Source organism: Chelonia mydas, chromosome 15, assembly GCF_015237465.2.
Source record: "Chelonia mydas isolate rCheMyd1 chromosome 15, rCheMyd1.pri.v2, whole genome shotgun sequence".
NCBI lineage: Eukaryota > Metazoa > Chordata > Testudines > Cheloniidae > Chelonia > Chelonia mydas.
In genome coordinates this window covers 24,816,464-24,837,929 of record NC_057856.1, presented here as the reverse complement: position 1 = coordinate 24,837,929, position 21,466 = coordinate 24,816,464, and the positions used below count along the sequence as shown (strand labels likewise).

Here is a 21,466-nt window from a genome sequence, read left to right as displayed (position 1 = left end):
TTGTTGGCTGTTTCTGTAACACTTCCTTGGTCGTAGATGTGTGAATAAAACTTTTACTGATTGTTTACAATAAAGTTTTAAAACCACAGCAGGAAACTCACTAATTAGATATTTTCACAAGTTACATTTGTCAAAATTCTTTGAACTACGTTAGATGTAAGATACATTTAAACTTGTTAATATGGGTAAAGAAAATAATTCTCTTAGATTAAGAAAGTATGTAGAAGCATTGAGCTCTTAAATGTCTATAGCTTGATATGACCGTGCAAATAAGAAAAATTGATGTCTGTTTTTGCATAATAGGGCTTTTCCACTTCAGCTTTCTCAGTTTCTATGGCCCCGAGGGTGTTTCTACATTGCAGACAGACACCCGGCTCAGGATCGCGGATCTTGTGCTGCAGAGCTGTTTAATTGCACTGTAGACTTCTGAGCTTCGCCTGGGCTCTGGGACCCTCCCACCTCACAGAGTCCCACCTCGCAGGGTCCCAGAGGCTGGGCTCCAGGCCAAGCTCAGAAGTCTATACTGTAATTAAACAGCTCCACAGCCCAAGCCCCACAAGCCTGAGTCAGCTGGCACGGGCTAGCTGTGCGGTTTTTAATTGCCGTGTAGACATGCCCTGAGAGTCTTAATTTTTTTGCAATGTCTGCTTTAAATAAATACAAACAAAGCTGCAACTGTCACAGTGACATCAATAATTCTTGTTAGTGAACTGACACTGATACTGTTTTCATTTTGTGCAGAGTGGCTACAGACTTGTTCGAAAAGAAAGTGAAGAGGAACTTTCTCTATTGAGATCACATGATGTGGAGGAAGGAAGCAGCCCTTCAGGCAGTGGGCACAGAGAAGAGGATGGAGAAGAGGTAACACTTTCAGCCACTGCCTGTAATAAGAATGGCCTAAAAGCAAGTTATCAGTGGGAAATTGTATGGGGTGATACTCGGAAAATTGCCATACACTAAACCAGGTTGCGTTCCTGGAACCTCTAAAAATGCCATCTAGGGGACTTTTATAAAGATGGCCCGATTGGTTGGCTGCATACAATTTACATTCTGTTATTTATGATTGTTCTGCGCTGCATTTCTTATCACAAAAATGTATCAGTTCAGCTTACTAGAGTTCCTGGGTTTTGATATAATGGGAAATAGACAAAGTGCCTCATGCAGCTGAGACTACAGTCATTCCTTTTAAAGTACAATTAATCAAGCAGCATCAAAGCTCCCTTGCATAGTTTTATGGGTACTTGATTTTGGGTACCTTTAGTCAAGACAAAGAGGAGAGTATACTCTAACTTTCTCCTTTTCTTTTCATGGGTTCTTCTCTAAAGGAAAAGCTCTTGATTTAAATTTTTTGAATAGTATGTTATGTAGTTTGACAGTGGGAAGGCAAGGTGCTCTTGTCATTAGTGGGAACTGGAAATCTGGAGTCTTGAGCTGTACTCCAAGTTCCTGACACTGATGCAATATAATCTTGGGCAAATCACTTAAGACCTTATCTGAATGCCTTTGACTTTAGTAGGAGTTGATTAACACTCCTAAACTCTGTCCCTCAATTTACTCATCTGCAAAATTAGTATAATACTTACCTCACTGGGAGATTTGAGACTTATCCTCTGTAGGGCTAATATGTCTAGGAAATAGGAGAGCGCTACTGAAAGACATTTCACAAATTGTACCACAGTTTCATAAGAAATGGTATCAGGATTTACAGCAAAAATTACTGGTCTTGGGTTTGTTTGTTTGTTAGTTAGTAACTAGCCAACATAACTCAAGATTACTACAATAATAATTATCCTTTACCATTATATAGCTCTCTTCATCTGAGGATCTCGGAGTGCTTTACAAAGGTTGATACTAGTAATTATCCCCCTTTTAGCGATGGGAAAAGCCGAGGCAGAGAGAGTTTGTGATTTGTCCAGACTTAACACAGTAAATGAACAGCCCAGCTGGGATTAGAACTCAGGTCTCCAACAGACCACATTATAGTACAGCAGAACTGTATGTTCATATAAGATGCATTCAGCGTAATTGACATGCCTGCTTGCATTTTCAGAATATTATTTGGTCATATAAGTAGAGAACCTGCTAGAAAACTACACCTTCCTTCCTTCCTTTATTTTTATTTTTATTTTATCAGTGCAATCGGCATGTAAGCTTTCAGAGTTTATACAATGGTTTAATTATATAAAAAACTTACTTGACCTTTAAATAGATTTTTGTTTTAATGGTCTAAAAGGTATAGTGGATTTGCAAATGCATGTTGTACGTTGTCGCACTCCACAGTATGGATTTAATGTATACAAGTGTATTTACATATATATGTGTTGTTAGTTTAACTTTGCAGATGTTTTTATGAATCAGACTATTCATACCATTGAATACTGTCTAGGATGCATCTCCAACACTGCTTCATACCTGAGACTCTGGGCACTAAGTCTTGCTCATGCACGTAAGTCTTTGTATTCCAATGTAACTTTAATATTGTATGGGGTTTTTGTTTGTTTGTTTGATCATTTAGAATATCCTAGCTATGAAATTATCTAGTTGGTCATTTAAAAAAATCCCTAGTGAACTGAGCTGGACTAACGGAAAGCACATGATACTGAAAAGTGGAATTGTGACTTGGCGTGCTGCATGTGGCATATGGTTTCATTGTTCACTCCTGATTATCTGAAGGGCTGTCAGCTAGTAACTCTTAAAATGGTTCTGTAGATGTATTATGTCATGTGATATTGAAAGTCTTTCCCTTAGTGGCCAGGAATCGGGAAAGCACTTAAGCATGTACTTAAGTCCATCTGTATTCAGGACAATATTTAAGTATGGGCTTTAAGTATGTGCTTAAGAGCTGTCCTGAATAGGGATGCTTTCCTGAATCAGGACTAGTATATTTCTGAATTTGTGTCGTCATAAATTAGAATCTGGGCATTTATGTTCCAAATACACTGCCCGTTTCCCTTTAATTATTCATTGAGAGACCATGAGAGAGTATCACAAAAACTACCAACCTTTTCATATTTTATATTCTTGTTCTGATTTCAGGAATGTGTCTCACAGCCAAATTATATAGGTATTTTATGCTACACTGAATGAATACAGATGAAGTAGTGGTGCGTTGTATGCATGTGAGCTTATTAAAATCTTACTGAGTGTGATATTGTTTCTAAACATTTTTTTAGAATATCCTTGTCTGAAAAGGTGTGCTGGCTTTGCAGTGTGAAATTAAAGCTGCTAGAAAACTAACTATGTGATCAATATGTATCTCGGTACTCAAATCTTAATGTAGTGAACACTGGTCTGTGTTAGGTTCTCCTGCAATAGTAACTATTAAGTATTGGTTAGTGGATTTGTGGTTTTAATAAATTAGATGTCGTAAGCAGTAGATTTTATTCTGAGACTGTTTATAATACATAATTTTATATTAGCTATTTCCTGAGAGAACAAAACAGCATATGCAGCTCCAGATAATCCTGCCCTGATTACATATGATTATACAGTAAACAGACTATTCATTCAGTGTTCTGGTGAATGCAAATTACCTGTTACAAAAATATTAATTATTGTGCAGTGTTTAGTTTCTTGAGCAGCTTGTGATATACACTGGATTCCCTCAAAGGGGAACATTTTTTGCTCCATTTTCTGATCCAGAAGATTCTAGCACAATAACATACTTGAAAATGGAGTGCAGACTGGTTAAAACAGACTCCCTGGGTATGTATATATGTTTCCAAAGGTAATTTTGGAAACCATTTGTTTTGTAGAGTTATCAGAAGTGCTGTGGGCAATGATAATGAGAGTGGGCCTTCGTGTGGATGCAGCATATGGAATCTTGCTGTTAGTTCCAGTTTTAGCCTTCTTTGCTGGGTTAACTGTAGTCATTCTTTTGGTCATGGAAGGTCTTTCTGCTTTTCTACATGCTGTACGACTTCATTGGTGAGTGCTAACTTTTAATTTTTAAAAACTGCCCTTTTTTAATTTTATTTTTATTAAACTCTACATTGGTTTGTTAAAGGGATATTGTTGGGTATGATAGGCCCAAAATTTAGAATGCGTATTTTGAAAATGAAACTGTAGAGTTTAATAACTTAATAGTGATACAATCATTTAATTACATTAAATAAATTTAATAGAAATCAGCTTTCTGTGTAATTTAATTTTTCCCTTGCACTGTTTGTATTCATTGTAGGAGTAGGTTGGTTCATATGTGAAACTGATTTGTTACTTTCAAAGATGAATTCAGTGCAAAATATAACTAAGTAAATTAGATTTTTAAAACTTTTGGTTTTGATAACTATAGGGAATTAGTAACTCGGGTAGAAAAAATTAATTTTTAATCCGGTAGTATTACTTTAAACATCTTCAGTCCATCATTTGTGGCCCCACAACAAAGCACTTAAACATGCAAGTCCATCCCTGTTCAGCAAAGTATGTACGCGAATGCCTAAGTGCTTTGCTGAATTAAGCCTATGTTCCTTATATTTCTTAATCATATCTTAACCCTCAACGTCATGATCCTTACAAATTTAACCTAATTCAGGGAGAATTTTTAATATTAAATGTACTGGCTGATGTTCATAGTATGAAAGGGGTAGGAGACAGAAATATACTGTACATATTTGTATGCAGAAGCATACACATCATATTGTCCTGTCAGTGCTATACTGTAGGTTCCCACTATAATAAACATACTACCTTTAAAACAAACTACAACAGAAAATAGGAAGCGAGAAATGGACTGGCATAGTAGAATGTTTCTGTATTTGGGCCTCCTTATAAATGTCAGGCCAATTAATGATTCTGGCAGAAAAACGACAGGTTTCAGAGTAGCAGCCGTGTTAGTCTTTATTCGCAAAAAGAAAATCAGTACTTGTTAGTCTCTAAGGTGCCATAAGTACTCCTTTTCTTTCCGGAAGAAAAGTTAAGTAACTAGCCCAAAGGCATCAGTGTTAGAGCCAGAATTAGATCTCATGAATTCCTGGCTCCTAGTCTTGTTGTCTGAGGAGTTGTGTATTAATATGTGGATATTTTTTTTTTTTCCCCTCATTACAGGGTGGAATTTCAGAGCAAGTTCTACACCGGTGGAGGTTACAAGTTTACTCCTTTTTCCTTTAAGCACATTTTTTTACATTTTAATAGAGATGATATTGCATAATTTTATTGGCATAAGCAGAGGTGTTCAGAGTTGTCTGCAAATCATGTAATTAGATCTCACTGATGTACAGTTCGTAGAAAAATATTTTTCACTGATTGCCTTATAATGTAGCCAAATAATTCTGTAACATACCTCCTTCATACAAATACATTGCAGATCTGGAGCCTCTTGTAAAATATATAAGCATAAAATATACATTTTTTTTTTCATGATAAACTAATGTTGTAAATTAATTTTAAAATAATTCTAAAAATAATCTTATTGCTTGTTCTAAAAATAAGAAAGGTATTTTATTTCCAGAAGAGACTGTTTATATTCTTTAATGATTACTTTTAAATGATCTTAAAGACCTTAATTTCCTTTTCATCATATAAAATACACAGTAAGATTACTCTGTATTACTCATGTGATCACACCCTCATTAACTTAAATTACCATCTAATGGAATCTGGAAGCAGTTAAGATTAAATAGTGTATGTTTTCAGTAGTTATTCCTAGGAGAATACCAAAAATAGTATAAACTGGTAAATACTAATATAAAATACTTTTTTGGGGCTATTTTTAAAAGTACACAGAGATTTTTTTTTTCTTTTTTTTTAAACCTTATGTCTTGAATTCTGCCCAGAATTATTACTTTAATCTTTGCAAGTGCACATCCATTTGATAAAAGAAAAATTAAGGGCAGGTAGGGGAAACCCAACTATGGTTCTTTTTATCTCCCTTCATTGAGGAGTTTATAGTCTTATGCCCCAGTTTTGCTAAATGATCTGTGTATGTGGATTCCTATACCTCTGTGGAACTGCACTGGGTGCAGGGATTGCCCATCCAGACCATTTTGCAGGATCAGGGCCTTAATGATGTCTTTAACGGGTGACTCAAATTGTACAGCAGAATATGTTCTATTAAATGCTCATTCTACAGACCTTTCACATGTAAAGTTCCCATTAATAGGAATTATATTTTTATGATGAGTGCAGAATCAGGCCTTAAATTTATTCTGTATATATTTGGGTTTAAAGACATTTATGGATATAACTTGACTGGAGTGACTGGTTTATCTGATGTTATTGAAACAAAGTTGTTTATACTGAGTTAAGAAATTTTACTTAAAAGGGTGTATCTGAGGGGAAGAGACACTGCTTTTGTATTTTTTTATATCAGAATGAAAATTGGGATATTTTACCGTAATAGTTTGACATTTGTGCCATAAGAACAGCATAAGTTAACTTTTACATTTTTCTTTCATACTGATTCCAAATAAAATCTAATTGCCATTTGCAGAATTAATATTCTGCAGTGTTTGGCTGTATTTAATCGTTTAAAACGAACTCCTGTAGCTCTTAAATTATACCACTAAAATGTTGTCCTATGTAATATTTCAATTTCTTATTTACAGTATTTTAAGAGGTTCCCACTATTGTAAAAAGTTGCATTTGTTATTGAATCTTGGGTCTTTTCATTTCTTACCTCTTAGACCAGATCTTGTGCAACCCCAAGCAGGCCATTTGGTCTCTTCTAAGAATAAAGCTTCACTTAGTGAGAGCCTGCATATGTATTATGTTCTATCTCTAAATTTTATTTTAACTGAGAATATTTTCATATTTTTGACTAAAGATCTACTTTTTTTTGTTAAATTCAGAATTGTTGGAGTGGAGACATAAGATCACATAGGTAAATGCCACACAGGATTTTTGCTTTAACTTGAATTGTAGGGTCTGGACTTTCATTGAGCAGCCTATCTGAAAACATTCTGCGATTCAACAAGTCACTTAAAGGCTTGAAGTTACATGTGTGTTTGAGTAGTTTGCTTGATTTCAGTGGGACTATTCAGTGCTTGAAGTTAAGCACATATTTAAAGTCCTTGCTCCATCAGGGTGTCTGTCAGGGCCCAGTCCTGCAAACTTCAGTTACTTTTACAGGAAAGGCTGACCTCTTTGCAGGATTAAGGCCTGAAAATACACTCTGGAGTTAGTAATAGATTGTTAGTTTACATTTTTATTCTTTTAGTAGATTCCCTAAACCTGCAGTGTCATAAGCTGGAATTTAGAAAACTAACACCACCCTCCCCCCCAACATTAGTGCTATGAAACAAAAATGACTTGAGGGTTAAAGACCTGTAAGGTGAAAGCATTTTTATGGGGAACTTCGTTGACATTTTGTACTAATTCAGGTTGTTTTGAGAACCAAGTAAAATAGTGAAGGAAACAAATCGTTCTTGAGGAATTAGTGTTCATCACTAATAAAGTGTGAAAAGACTTGAAACAGCACAGGGAGGATTTTGGGGGGGAAACTAGAATGTGCTGTGGTAGGTTATGGGGCTACTGTCAGTCTACTTTAGCTGATCAGGCTGCCTGCTGCTGGGTCTGTGAGACAAAAGCTTGGTTTTCTATAAACTGTCCTGTTCCCTTTGCTCTTTCTCTCCCTCCTCCACCCCCCCCTTGCCTCTCTTCTGATATTGTGTCTTCTACAGGCACAGTTGCTTCTAACTGCTTGCTTTGGAGGGCACCAGGCAAGTACAGCATGGGAATAGGCTGACTCTAACGCTGCTATTCCCTGTGGGAGCAGCGGCCTCTAGTGAGCAGAAGTAAAAATAATCACGTCTGATCTATCCCCGTTCTTAGGCGCGCACACATCCAGCACCGAGACACAACCGCAGGAGTGGCCCACTCCGTAAAAGGGACAATTGCCAAATGTTGCAGGGGCTAGTGGGAACGAGGCTGGTTCTGTACAGGGTCATCCTTCCCCTGCCCCCTGCCAGCCTGCCCCAGGTCAGCCAGGGAACGCCACCATGGTGCAGGCTGCATGGGCCAAGCTTAGCGCTGCTGCCCACTTCCCCCCACTCCAGGTGCCGCTGCTCCTCCAGCCCCTTTCAGCCCTGTTTCTTCTTAAAAAGAAAAACTTCCTTGCTCCTGGGGGCAGGCTTTTGGGGGGATGGACACGACTCGCGAGTGGCACTATTCATGGATCCCCTGCAGTTAAACTGAACCTCATGGGATAGCCTTCCCTCAAAGGGGGAGGGGGGAAGGTGCGGAATGGGAGGGCGAGTGAGGAAGGTGTGGGGTGGGGGTGGGAGGGCGAGTGGGGAAGGTGCTGGCTGGGGGCGGTGGGGTGGGGGTGGGAGGGCGAGTGGGGAAGGTGCTGGCTGGGGGCGTTGGGGTGGGGGTGGGAGGGCGAGTGGGGAAGGTGCTGGCTGGGGGCGTTGGGGTGAAAGTAGGGGACAACTGGGGAAAGGTGCTGGCTTGGGGTGGGGGTGGGAGGGCGAGTGGGGAAGGTGCTGGCCGGGGGCGTTGGGGTGAAAGTAGGGGACAACTGGGGAAAGGTGCTGGCTAGGGGCGGTGGGGTGGGGGTGGGAGGGCGAGTGGGGAAGGTGCTGGCGAGGGGCGGTGGGGTGGGGGCGCTGCAATCACCCTCAGCCCTGCGCCGCCCGGCTCTGCGGGCACCACGGGGCGCGCGCTGGGAGGGAAAAGAGGCGGGGTCCGGGAAGCGCAGGGCTCGCGCCGCGGCCAGTCCCGCCCCGAGCCGTTGCCATGGGCACCGGGTAGCGTCCGTTGAGGTCGGCGGCTCATCTGCCCGCGGCTGCCCGGCCCGGCCCCGCCATGAGCCTGGACGATGTCCGCGTGCAGTGGCTGCGGGACCGGGTGCTGAGCACCCTGGGGCTCTCCGACCCGGCGCCCTTCGAGGAGCTGCTGAACCGGGGCGATGGCGAGGAGGGCGAGACCGTGCTGCGCTTCCTCAACCAGCGCGCGGCCGGCGAGGAGGGGGAGGTGGCGGGGGCCGCGCTGCTGCTGCGGGGCGAGCTGCGCCAGGAGGAGATCGAGATCGAGATCGGTCCGTCCCAGCGCCGCGCCTGCCCGCCCCGCGCCTCCCTCCGTCCGTGTGACGCGGGGTCTGCCCAGCCCCACTGCTCCTTGGTGGCCCTGCCCGGCGCCCCGGCCCGCCCCTCCCCGGCGCTCCGCCTGCCCGTCCTGCCCCTGTGGCCCCCCCCCTGCGCGCCGCCCCTCCTGCCCCTGTGGCCCCCCTTCCCCGCCCTTCCCCGGCGCTCGTCCTACCCCTGTGCCCCCTCTGCGCTCCGCCCCTCCCCGGCACTCCGCCTGCCCGTCCTGCCCCTGTGGCCCCCCTCCTCGGCGCCCCCTCCCCTGCACGCTACCCCTCCCCGGCGCTCCTCCTGCCCCTGTGGCCCCCCTTCCCCGCCCCTCCTCGGCGCTCCGTCCTGCCCCTGTGCCCCCCCCGTCCTCTGCGCTCCGCCCCTCCCCGGCGCTCCCCCTGCCCGTCCTGCCCCTGTGACCCCCCCCCCGCGTCCTCTGCGTGCCGCCCCTCCCCGGCGCTCCCCCTGCCCGTCCTGCCCCTGTGACCCCCCCCCCGCTTCCTCTGCGTGCCGCCTCTCCCCAGCGCTCCGCCTGCCCCTGTAGCCCCCACACCGTCATCTGCGCGCTGCCCCTCCCTGGTGCTCCCCCTGCTCGTCCTGCCCTTGTGCCCCCCCACGTCCTCTGCACACCGCCGCTCCCCCTGCCCATCCTGCCCCTGTGCCCCCCCCCGCGTCCTCTGCGTGCCACCCCTCCCTGGCGCTCCCCCTGCCTGTCCTGCCCTTGTGCCCCCCCCACGTCCTCTGCACACCGCCGCTCCCCCTGCCCATCCTGCCCCTGTGCCCCCCCCGCGTCCTCTGCGTGCCACCCCTCCCTGGTGCTCCCCCTGCCCGTCCTGCCCCTGTGCCCCCCCCGCATCCTCTGCATGCCACCCCTCCCTGGCGCTCCGCCTGCCCGTCCTGCCCCTGTGGTCCCCCCCCGTCCTCTTCGCGCAGCCAGCTTGTTCCAAGCCCAGCGTCTGTCCCTTGTGCCCACCCAGCCCACCCAACCTGTGTCCCTCCGTCCCCCATCCTTTCCTTGACCACCAACTGTCTGTCTGCCTTTCCCCTATGTGCCCCCTCTATCCTGTGTCTCCTGTCTGGCCCTCTGACTGAGGGTGACCACACAGCAAGTATGAAAAATTGGGATGGGGTGGGGGGTAATAGGTGCCTAGGTAAGACAAAGCCCCTATAAAATCGAGACATCTGGTCACCCTACTCTGACTATCCTCTGTGTCCCCCCATTTACGCCTTGTGCTCCAGTCTGTTCACCCATCCATCTCACTTTTCCATGTGGCTGGCCATCTCTTGTGTTTTTCCTTCCATCTGTCAATCCTCTGTGTTCCCCATGTCCTTCTTCAGTGTCCTGTCTATCTGTACATCCATCCCCTCTGTGTCCATCTCCATGTCCTTCCCTTGGGGTGCTGGAACAATTTTTATAGGGGGCGGGGTGCTGAGAGCCATTGAACCAAACTGTAAATAATGTCTGTAATAACCACTTCCAGCCAGGGGGTGCGGTGGCAGAAACCTAAGTTCCAGCACCTATGCCCCGTGTCCCCCAACTGTCTGTCCATCCCGTGTCTCCTTGTCAACCTCACTTGGGATGTGTCCAGCCATCGTCCATCCTCATTATCCCCCTTGTCTTCTATGCCCCTCTTTTGTCTGTCCACCCCCCATTTCCATCTCCTGTGATCCATCACATATGCCCCCTGCCACTCCACCCCTGGGACCATCCCCTGTGCCCTCTCTCTGTCTACCTGCCCATTCCATGTCCCTCTGTCCATGTCCTGTGTCCATGTGTCTCATGTCAGTGTGCCTGTGCCCTGTCCACATCCCGCCATATGGGCATATATCCATATGTTCCCTGCATCTATGTATCTCCATGTCATTGTACTTTTGTGACGCCCCTGTCCATACACAAGGCTCTGCATCCATGCAGCCCATGTGTCTGTCTCATCTCTGTCGGTGTGACTGCATCTCAGATTTTTGGGGTCCCCTTTTGTGGTACAGTAGTACTTGAGTAAATCGCGTTTGTTTTGTACATGTGTGTCATTTTGATCGTGTACAGAAGAAACAGAGGAGCTTACCATATCTGAAAATGACGTGAAGAACGAAGATCCAGATAACCCTCGTCAGGAGGAGTTGGCCGAGACCGCCTCAGCAGAAGGAAGTATGTATGATCAGTAGATCTTGCAAGTAGCTTGAAGGTTCATTGCTGGGGATGAGTACGTCAGGATTATGCTTCACCCAGTATGGCATAAGTAAGGAAAATTGTTTGTTATACCCTAAAAACCTTAATATAAAGGAGTCTGGTGGCACCTTATTAGTCTTTAAGGTGCCACCGGACTTCTTGTTGTTTTTGTGGATACAGATTAACACGGCTACCCCCTGATACTTAATATAAAGGAACACTGTAAACCTGAAATAAAAAAATTAAAATACTTAATTAAAAATAGTTGAACTTACTACACCAGATCTAGAATCCCTTTATTGACTTTTGTTTGATGTGTTTTTTTAAATCACACTTTTCTCTCTTGCTGTGTGATGGGTCCACACAAACGAAACTACCTAACTAACTGATTATGCACAAAGTGCTGTCAAATGCACAAAGTAAACAACGGGAAAACTGATCATAGCGAAACACTGCAACCAACTATAAACAAAGGGAAGTCAAATGCACAAAGTTACCAAACGAAAAATAGATTTTTTTTCTAATTTCAGCTTTAGTAATAGTAGTGTTACTTTATCAATAGTTGGTAAAAACTTTTCAGACAGAAATGTAATTAACAATAAAATTGACAGTGTTGCATTAAACACAAAGGCAGAGAGCTACTCACACAAACTGTTTGTTTTAGAAATGTCCTGTCTGAGGCATCATCTATCTCAGGGGTTTTCAAACTATTTTTGCTGGGCCCCTCTTGGAAAATATTTCAGGCTGTGATGTCCTCCCCAAAAAGTGATAGTAAATTACTGTACATACTCATAGAAGCGTACTCATGGTATTGCCACCCTTACGTCTGCATTGCCTTCAGAGATGTCTGGCCAAAGAGTGGCAGCTGTTGGCCAGCCACCCATCTCTGAAGGCAGCACCGCCATCAGCAGCAGTGCAGAAGTAAGGGTGGCATGGTATGGTATTGCATTCCTTCTCTGCTGCTGCTGTTTGTGGTACTGCCTTCAGAGATGGGTGGCCAGAGAGCTGTGGCTGCTGTACCTACCCTTCCAGCTCCCCTTTCTCCCAGCAATATTGTTGTGATTTCATGGCCCCCCTACAATAGCCTTGTGATCCCCTTTCGGGTTAGGGTCCCCAGGTTAAGAAACGCTGATCTATCTCATGTCCATATGTGAAGTTTAACTGAGAATACCAACTACACTGAGTCCTGATATTGTGGGTATATAATGTACATATAAGGAACGAGTGGAACTCTTGTTATAATATTGCTTGTTATGAAAATGCTTCACTCAAAATGTTTTTCTTCCCAAATTGATGCATTTTGGTGCACTAGCTTAGAATGACTTTGAGCCTTGTAATTTCTGTGCTGAGATACTCTTCATACAAAAGGTGAAGGTTTCACATTGCACGGGAAATAGACTAAGCAATTAAAAACTGGAGGTTGGCCTATGCCAGCTGATTTGTACTTGCGAGGCTTGGGCTAAGGGGCTGTTTAATTGCAGTCTAGACATTTGGACTTGGGCTGGCACCCAGGCTCTAGAACCCTGTGGGAGGATCCAAGAGCTCGGGCTGTAGCTTGAGTCCAAACGTCTATCGCAATTAAACAGCCCCTTAGCCTCAGCCCTGCGAGCCCAAGTCAGCTGGAATGGGCCAGCTGCAGGTGTCTAATTGCAGTTTAGACATACCCTAGGAAGCTGCAGTGAAGAAATTCAGAGGGACATATTCAGTCTTGGTAAACTCCACTGACTTCAGTGGCATTACTCCCACATACACCAGGACAGGGATTCTCAAACTGGGGGGTCAGGAGGTTATTACATGGGCAGGTCGCGAGCTGTCAGCCTGCACCCCATACTCCGCTTTGCCTCCAGCATTTATGATGGTGGTAAATATATAAACAAGTATTTTTAATTTATTAGGGGGGTTGTACTCAGAGGCTTGCTGTGTGAAAGGGGTCACCAGTACAAAAGTTTGAGAACCACTGCACTAGGACTTAACTTAACCTGTGATATTTATTCCGAGAACAGACTTCTTCAGCAGAGATCTGAGACTATTTAAAGTCTATTTTCCCCAGGCCTGTAAATCTGATTTTACAGCGTGAAATAGATTTTGTCTAGAGTAGATGGCAAACCAATATCTGATATGGTTTTTCAGGAGTTCTGCTTCGGTACTTTCCTTAAAAGACATCACTTGATTTGGCTTGTTTCTTCATCTTATCAGCTGCTGTGTTGTTTCTCTTACTGAGTGACTGGGAAAGAAAAACCAAAACTCTTCACCCAGCACAGTTATAGCAGTTACTTAAACTGATCTGTCTTTGAAGAGGTGATTCTTTCAGAGTCCCAGAGACCTGTCACTGTCTTTATATACTGAAACAATCAAGACTGAGATGGATTAAATGTAGATCCCTTCAGTAGGGTTTAAGAGAACCATAATGTAGTCACGCTGGATGTGAAGCCTTGCTTTTATTCCATTTAACTAGTTCAGAATAAAAGTAAACAAGTGCAGAATTTTTCCCAGTAAATTTTTAATATTATGGCACAACAGGCTTTCACAAAAAAGGAGAAAAGAAAAGTAAAAGTGATTAAAAAGCCACCAAGAGAAATGTTATGGCTATTCCTTTGTTATGTAGGCATAATGTCTTCAGCCCTCACGGCTTGGACACTTCCCACCAGCACATTTCTACCTGTGAAAGCCATGACTGAGTCATAAATCTTTGCCTAGTCAAATGGACCTATGACTTTTGAAATACGTTGATCTATCTTTTCATCACAGTTCAATTGTAGGCATTAGAAATTGTAAAACCCTAGTTACTATGTAAGAGCAGCAGGGGCACATGCATATTTAGGAATACATTGAGATTCTGTTCTGCAGAAATGGAACAGTGTGAATCACAGAAATGTATGATTAATGCATAGCTTGGATGGCTACTTTGCAAAAGAGACCAGCAAAGCTGTTCTTTCATTTATTTCAGTACTGTAATTTGAGTTTGATGAGTTGGTTTGAAAGATTGGAATAGGTGAGCTTGACTGATTTCCTCTTCTGTGTATTTCTTTATTAGAGAGGGATCGGAAAAGCAAAGCATCTGTTTCAGAATTTCTAGACACTAAATCTTCACGAGAACATGTATCGCATCTATCTATTGTATCGGGTTTGAGTGAGCTAACCCAAGGATTTGCGGGTGAAAGCAGAGAGCAGATATTCAAAGTAAGTCCATTGCATTTTACTTTTGTTTTCTTGAAGGAATCTGTTTGTGATAAGAATATTTAAAAATGTATGAATGTTTCAATAAATCTTATGTAGAATTAAAGACGTAAAACTGCATACTGTGGTCCTAGAGCAAGATAAAACATACATTACGAGCATATGATTTTCCATCTGAGACAGAATGTAATAGGATACACTCTCTGCAGGCCATAGAGGGGGCTCCCTCATGGCTGGGAATTACCTCTGCCTGGTCTGATGCGCAAGCAAGGGAAGGAAGGGGGCCAGGGCCCAGGACCCCTCTCACTTTCTAGGAGTCACAGTGTTTCCTCTTCATGGCTTGGCCCTCCGGCCAGTTCACTGTATAGTTTTCCTGTTCTATGGTTAACAAAGTCTCACCAGACCAGCTGTCCAGGTACCATTCCAGGCAGTCTTCCCATTCAAGACTCTGTCACTTTCCCATTGTCTGTTAGGGGAACCCAGGTTCACCTACTACTCCAGGTTCCAGCCCAGGGACCCTACCATCAGCAGCCAAGGTCTGCATGGTCTCAACCCTTGCTGCTGTTTCCCTGGGCTTCTTCCTACTCTGCAGGCTTCTTTCTCCATCACCCCTCTGGGGAAAAAACCCTGGTCAGGGTCCCAGGACTTCTGCTCGCCCCCTGGTTTTCCCTCATCTCTCCTTACTAGGCACAGAGCATGACTGCAGTCCTCCACACAGGAGCCCCCTTCTAGTCTCACTTCCTGCCTTTATATGAGTCCCTCCTACTCCTGCCCAGATGGTCTCCATCTTCAATTAGTATTGTCAGTTAGGCCTAAGTCTTCCTCCAGGTGCAGCCTGTTAGGTTAATTAGTCACTTCTGAGCCACCTTAGCCCCTTCAGGGGTGGTGTGGGGTGAACACAACATCGCACTGAGGTGTCCAGTATGAAGCCTCTGGCAGTGGCCTGTGCTTGATGCTTCAGAGAAAGGTGAAAACCCCTATAATTCAACTTTGCCTGTCGTGCAATGCTGTACAGGCACTCTGAATCACCATCCCTGACATAGGTTTTCAATACTTATGGTTACAGTGAATATATCAATGGGTTGTTTGTGTACCACGTACTATACCACCACCCTCCAGATTTGTTTGCATCAAACAGCTAGCAAAGTTCACAATTAGCTAGAACCAATAAGTAATAATACTGTACGAAGGAGGTGGGGAAGGAGACTAGGCCCTTGGCCACAGGTTACTTGTCACTTACTGTTCACGTAAAGGTGCATGCTAACAAGGCTCTTGCCTCTTCGAGGCTGTCAGGATGTAGTCATTTAATTAATCTCATTGTATGACTGGTGTCATTTTCTGAATCCCCACTCTTTTCTCCTTCCACCTGAGTAGCTGGATGTGTGTTTATGTGTTCCTTTGAAGGTGCCATCAATGGCATTGTGGGCTGTATCTCTCTCTCATTTGAAACTGACAGTGCTCATTTCTTGATACTCTTAGCTTCCATAGGCCTGTGAGGCAAAAATCTTAGGTTGCTCCCAAAGCTGAATATTTGTACTGTTAGGTGTGTGATTTTTTTTTTTTTAATTTTGTTGTTGTGTTAGTGGGGAGGGATAGCTCAGTGATTTGAGCATTGGCCTGTTAAACCCAGGGTTGTGAGCTCAATCCTTGAGGGGGCCATTTAGGGATCTGGGGCAAAAATTGGGGATTGGCCCTGCTTTGAGCAGGGGGTTGGACTAGATGACCTCCTGTGCTCCCTTCTGACCCTGATATTCTATGATTAGTGGTTTATGTGGCACAATAACATAAACATACTGGAGTAAGAGATGGAACTGATTCTGTCCTACTGCTGGTAACTGACAGAACTCTAAATCTGTTGTAGGATTTGTTTAAGAAATGTGGCAGCAAATAATCAGATTCATCATTGATTTCCATCTTTCTTATGTTTCAGATCATAAAACAGACAGTTTACAACCTATATTTTCATGTGGCTTTTAATGACATTTCTGAAGAATTTGTTCATGATGATATTGTGTTCTTTCTCAGAGATACAAGAGGTATTTTTCATGGATAAATTATGACTGAACATTTTCAATGTTTGTATTAAAAAGCACTTTAGACTAAGAAATTATGATGACTGGGATTTAGGACAATGTGTATTCAGGATGAATAGACAAGTGTGGTCTCAGAACAGGCCTGGGAGCCAGAAACTTCTGAGTTTTAATCTGTCTTTGGCATTCACTTTGTGGAAAGTCACCTAAGCTGTCTGCCTTCATTTCCCCATTTACAGATGGGGATAAGACTTGCATACCTCCCTGAGAGGAAGTACTGAGGTTTAATTACTGAATGTCTACAAGAAGCTTTGAAAATTAAAAGTTGTATATGATGCTAGGCAGTAGGGTGATGATGAAGATAACTGAGCTATACTTTAGTGTCTCAAACCTGTTACATGGACAAGGGTGGTTTACATGGCTCAAATTCTGATATACAGTCCTAGTACATAAAACACAAATCTTGTTTTAACAGTTAATAGTTATCCTGAAAACAGTGACAATGTCTGCTGCAGGCTATAGTAACTTTAACCTCGAACCGCTGTCCAGACCCAATCCTTAACCCTATCCTGGTGCCATCTCACTGTAATCCTAGACAGGGGCTATCAAATAGTCTCAGCCTGAGCTTGGCAGCACTAATCAGCCTAGGGTGATTAGATGTCCTGATTTTATAGGGACAGTCCTGATATTTGGGGCTTTGTCTTATATAGGCACCTATTACCCCTCACCCTGTCCCGATTTTTCACACTTGCTGTCTGGTCACCCTAAACAAGCCCCAATCCAGACTCTAGCCTTGGCCACTAACTGGCCCCAACCCTAACCCTGGCCTGGGGCCACCAAACAGCTCTAACTAGCTTAGAGCCACCAGTACCAGCCGCAACGTAGGGGCCCGAAGTAGTTCCAAATCAAATTTTTTTTAACCAAAAATGTTTTTCAGTTTTAATTTTTCTTCCCAAATTTGACAAAAATTTGCAGGAGATTTGACAAAAATTAATTTTTTCAACATTTCCAGTAAAAAATAATTGGCATTTTTTGACGAGTTCTTTGCAAGATTTTCCCATTATCTCTGAAGAGTGAGAAGCTGGAAATTAAAACAGGATCTCCAATATGACAGAGGAAAGAACCACCACTAAGCCATCAAGCTGGCATATAAAACTTATAGTAGAATGATCCATCTGATCTCGTTTTGCTTGCTTACAACCTGCATTAGAGCATTTGAGAGTCCAGGCAGGTTTCATTTATAAGTGGCTGAGTGAATTGGCTCATGTCATACCCAGTTTATTAGCAGATATATTTTACTTTTTAGAATTATTAACATTTAATTGCTACTTACGCAGGAACACATCAGCACTGGTTTTAATTACTGCTTTCTATACCAAATCACTAAACTTAACACTTATTATTTATTACTGTCTAGAAACAGTTAGTGAACCTAATGATGTGAACGAAGCTAATGAAATTCTGCCTGAATTGCTAGAGTGTGGCATTCTGAATGGTCACACACTTTTGATGCTGAAGAATATTTTCTCACAGGTAAGTGTTACCATTTCTGTGTATGGACCCCTGAAGTTTTTGTTAGAGTCTAATCCAGGGGTGGGCAAACTTTTTGGCCTGAGGGCCACATCGGGTTTCCAAAATTGTATGGAGGGCTGGTTAGGGGAGGCTGTGTCTCCCCAAACACCCACGTGTGGCCTGGCCCCTGCCTCCTATCCGACCCACTCCCCGCTTCTCGCCCCCTGACGGCTCCTCCGGGACTCCTGTCCCATGCAACCCACCCTGTTCCCTGACGGCTCCCCCCAGGACTCCTACCCCATCCGCCACCCCCTGCTCCCTGTCCCCTGACCGCCCCTGGGCCCCCCGTCCCTGACTGCCCCCTGCTGCCCCTTCCAACCCCTCCCTCTCATTCCTGACTTGCCCCCCAGAACCCCTGCCCCATCCAACCACCCTTTCTCCCTGCCCCTGTCTGCCCCCGGAACCCCTGCCCTTGACTGCCTCCCGCCGCCTCCTCCAAGCCCTCCTCTCCTTCCTGACTGCCCCCCGCGACCCCTGCCCCATCCACCCCCCCTGTTCCCTGCCCTCTGACCACCCCGCCCTCATCCATCCCCTGCCCTCTAGCCAACCCCCCTGCTCCGTGCCCTCTTACCGCACTGCCTGGAGCACCGGTGGCTGGCGGTGGCTCTGTAACTGTGCTGCCTGGCTGCCCAGAGCATTGTGGCGCGGCACGTTGAGGCTGTGGGGGAGGGGGGACAACAGGGGAAGGGCCGGGGGCAAGCCTCCCGGGCCAGGAGCTCAGGGGCTGGGCAGGAGGGTCCCGCGGGCTGGATATGGCCTGCGGGCTGTAGTTTGCTCACCTCTGGTCTAATCCATTTAGTAACAGGTTGATATTGTCAGTACACAGTAAATACTAATAGTTGCTGAGCTAATCTGATTTACCCACTTAAAATTTATATATATTTAATTTGAATCCCCCCATGTGTTTAGGGAAGAGGGTGGAGAGAGCTGATATTTGATCTCATTGCATGTTCCAAGTGTGGGGGGAGTCTGGGAATGTAATAACACATGCCTTTATTTATACATGAGACTCAGGTGAGGTTGAATGAAGCTTTCAGATTGGGTGTGAAGACAGAATAAAAGGATGATTGGGCTATTACCCCATAAGATTTTAGGAGAAAATCACGCTGATAAAGAGACGAAATGAATTATAGTTAGTCATGTGCAATAGAGCCAAAGGTTTGTTAAATGAATAGTTATGTAACCCTTCTGCCCATCAGAGTTGGCAGCAACAAGGGCTGGGTTCAGTATCTAGGAGTTCCGTTTCAATAACACAATGCAAAACTGGCTCGAGCCCCCACCCAGTGACCTGGGACAATTACATACCACCCCCCAGGCGCCTCTAAGAGGCAATACTTCCCCTCTCGCAAGCACAGAGTCTGAGTGTAGCAAAAGCCTTTTAATAAAGGAGGGAAACAATGCGGCATTATGTTGGGGAACCACCACAAACAGGATTCACAACACCAACCATGAGCAAAGGACACATCCCCAAGTAAGTTTGGCAGTGTCCTTTTCCCTTCAGGGTCTTAAGTCCAGCAACCCAATAGTCACCCTCCCACCCCCCAGTTTCTGTCCTTGGTCACTGCAGCCCCCCAGAGTTCAGAAGTTCCTCTGCAGAATTTACCTCCCAGCCTGGGTGGAAGTGGAGGGAGGTATGGGGGGCATCTTACATGCTCCACTGCAGAGGTCTCCATGGGGTTCTGCTGCAGTCTTCACCACCAGCCATGCCTCTCCGCCAGCTGCTCTGCTATCTGCTCCACTCTGCTCTCTATACCTCTCCACTAGCTGTACTGCTGTCCGCTCCTCTCTGCCAGCCGCCCAGGTATCCGCTCTGCTCTCTGCAGTAGCCATCCTGCTGTCTGCTCACCAACTTGTCTTCAGGCCCACCCTACTTAACACAGGTCACAGCAACCTCAGCTCTTTAGTGATTTCAGCTCTCAGAAATTTTTAGCTGGTAGTAGGGGAAGCCTCAGTGCTGGTGCACCATTAGCCCAAAGTAGGTCTAATACTTAGACCTAAGCATCAGTGATTTCAGCTTTGCAGCATGCAACAAGACTCCTAAGGAAGCCAAAATTAGGTTTTATTTACACCAGTAGTGTTTAGAACCCACACTACCAGATACCCATACCTATCCCCAACCTCTCTCAATACACTGGGTTTTTGAACCCATGTCCCTTGCCTCGCGAGTGCTACTTAGTTGAGGGCGAGTCCCTCCATCATAAAAAGCCAAGTACAGTTCTACTGTCCTTGATTCACATAACCAGGAAAACAGCTCTTTATTAATCCTGCCCCAATAACAGAGAGACTGGGGATCCCACAGCAGCCAAAGTGACCATTTGGGCAAGCAGTCCATCATGCTAGGCAAGGTGGGTGTGCCCATGCAAACGAGATCAGCCCCATGAAATCCTTTTCCACAGCTCACCACCAGATGTCAGGGCAGAGCTCATTCTGACTCTGCTTACAGTTAGAAATTTGACTGGATGTTGATCTTTCAAAATCATTAATAGTCTAATTTGTGGTACATGTCTGCATTTCAGGTTTTTTTGCCTGCTTTGTCCCATAATCAGCACAAGGCTGAGGAACCTGCCTTTCATCCAGACACCGAAAAGCCAGAGGCTGAAGACAGGCGTTTAGCTGAAGCTGAGTCTCTTGAAAAAAAGAAAGAGCAGTCTGTGGAATTTCACAGTTTTCACATAATAAGGAATGAGTTCTTAATGAACTTGCAGAAATTCCTAAGCCATATTCAAAGGACTATACAGCAGATTGAAGGCAAGTATCTCCCCCTGCCCCACACTTGATATTTACATTACATGACAGTAGAAAGAAATTCATTCAGGTTTGGCTTTGTTTCAAATAGTGATACTCAACCTGTAGTTGTAGAATTGCATGCAGCTCCTGGGGAGTCTCCAGATTTGATCAGAGGTCCTCTTCTGTGATTATAAGAGCATTACATACAGGTTTATACATGCAAGGGAGCATGGAGCAAATGGAACAGATCTGTAATAAATATCCTGCCAAGGAGCCAGGAATAGGAGTGGGAGAGATGCTAAACGCCCCTAACTGCCTTCCAGCAGTCATGTGGAGGGAGAATGAGGGAGGGGAACACAGGAATATAGGAATTGCGTACTGGGTCAGGCTTTTGGTCTCTCCAGTCCAGAATCATGTCTCTGACAATGGCCATCACCAGATGCTTTAGAGCAGAGGTGGGCAAACTACGATCCATGGGTCACATCCGGCCTGTGGGACCCTCCTGCCTGGCCCCTGAGCTCCTGGCCCGGGAGGCTCTCCCCTGGCCCCTCCCCTGCTGTCCCCCCTCCCCCGCAGCCTGAGTGTGTCGCACCGCCGGCGCAATGCTCTGGGCGGCTGGGCAGCGCAGTTACAGAACTGCGGCCTGACCCAGTGCTCTGGGTGGCGCGGCTGTAGTGCCGCCAGCCACCAGTGCTCCAGGCAGTGCGGTAAGGGGGCAGGGAGCAGGGGGCTGGATAGAGGGCAGGGGAGTTGGGGGTGGTGGGCAGGGGGCTGGGGTGTGG

General features: G+C 45.2%; 2 protein-coding genes across 4 annotated transcripts in view; both read left to right on the top strand.

The window, feature by feature from the left end:
• ATP6V0A2 (ATPase H+ transporting V0 subunit a2) overlaps positions 1 to 6,688 on the top strand; it is a 31,404-nt gene extending 24,716 nt beyond the window's left edge. The window contains exons 17-20 of one of the 3 annotated variants that reach the window (XM_037879259.2): positions 742 to 861; positions 2,329 to 2,446; positions 3,756 to 3,927; positions 5,044 to 6,688. In XM_037879259.2, coding sequence (XP_037735187.1) covers positions 742 to 861; positions 2,329 to 2,446; positions 3,756 to 3,927; positions 5,044 to 5,146 — 513 coding nt within the window. In that variant the 3' untranslated portion in view covers positions 5,147 to 6,688. Of the gene's footprint in view, positions 1 to 741; positions 862 to 2,328; positions 2,447 to 3,036; positions 3,120 to 3,755; positions 3,928 to 5,043 lie in introns of those variants that run through there. The other 2 variants (XM_037879260.2, XM_037879261.2) reach the window with 2 other exon arrangements.
• Positions 6,689 to 8,668: 1,980 nt separating this feature from the next.
• The window catches only part of DNAH10 (dynein axonemal heavy chain 10), a 98,126-nt gene continuing 85,328 nt past the window's right edge, over positions 8,669 to 21,466 (top strand). The window contains exons 1-6 of the mRNA XM_037878565.2: positions 8,669 to 8,974; positions 11,056 to 11,157; positions 14,213 to 14,358; positions 16,286 to 16,391; positions 17,803 to 17,918; positions 20,474 to 20,705. Of these exons, the coding sequence (XP_037734493.1) occupies positions 8,743 to 8,974; positions 11,056 to 11,157; positions 14,213 to 14,358; positions 16,286 to 16,391; positions 17,803 to 17,918; positions 20,474 to 20,705 (934 nt within the window). The 5' untranslated portion in view covers positions 8,669 to 8,742. The remainder of the gene's footprint in view (positions 8,975 to 11,055; positions 11,158 to 14,212; positions 14,359 to 16,285; positions 16,392 to 17,802; positions 17,919 to 20,473; positions 20,706 to 21,466) is intronic.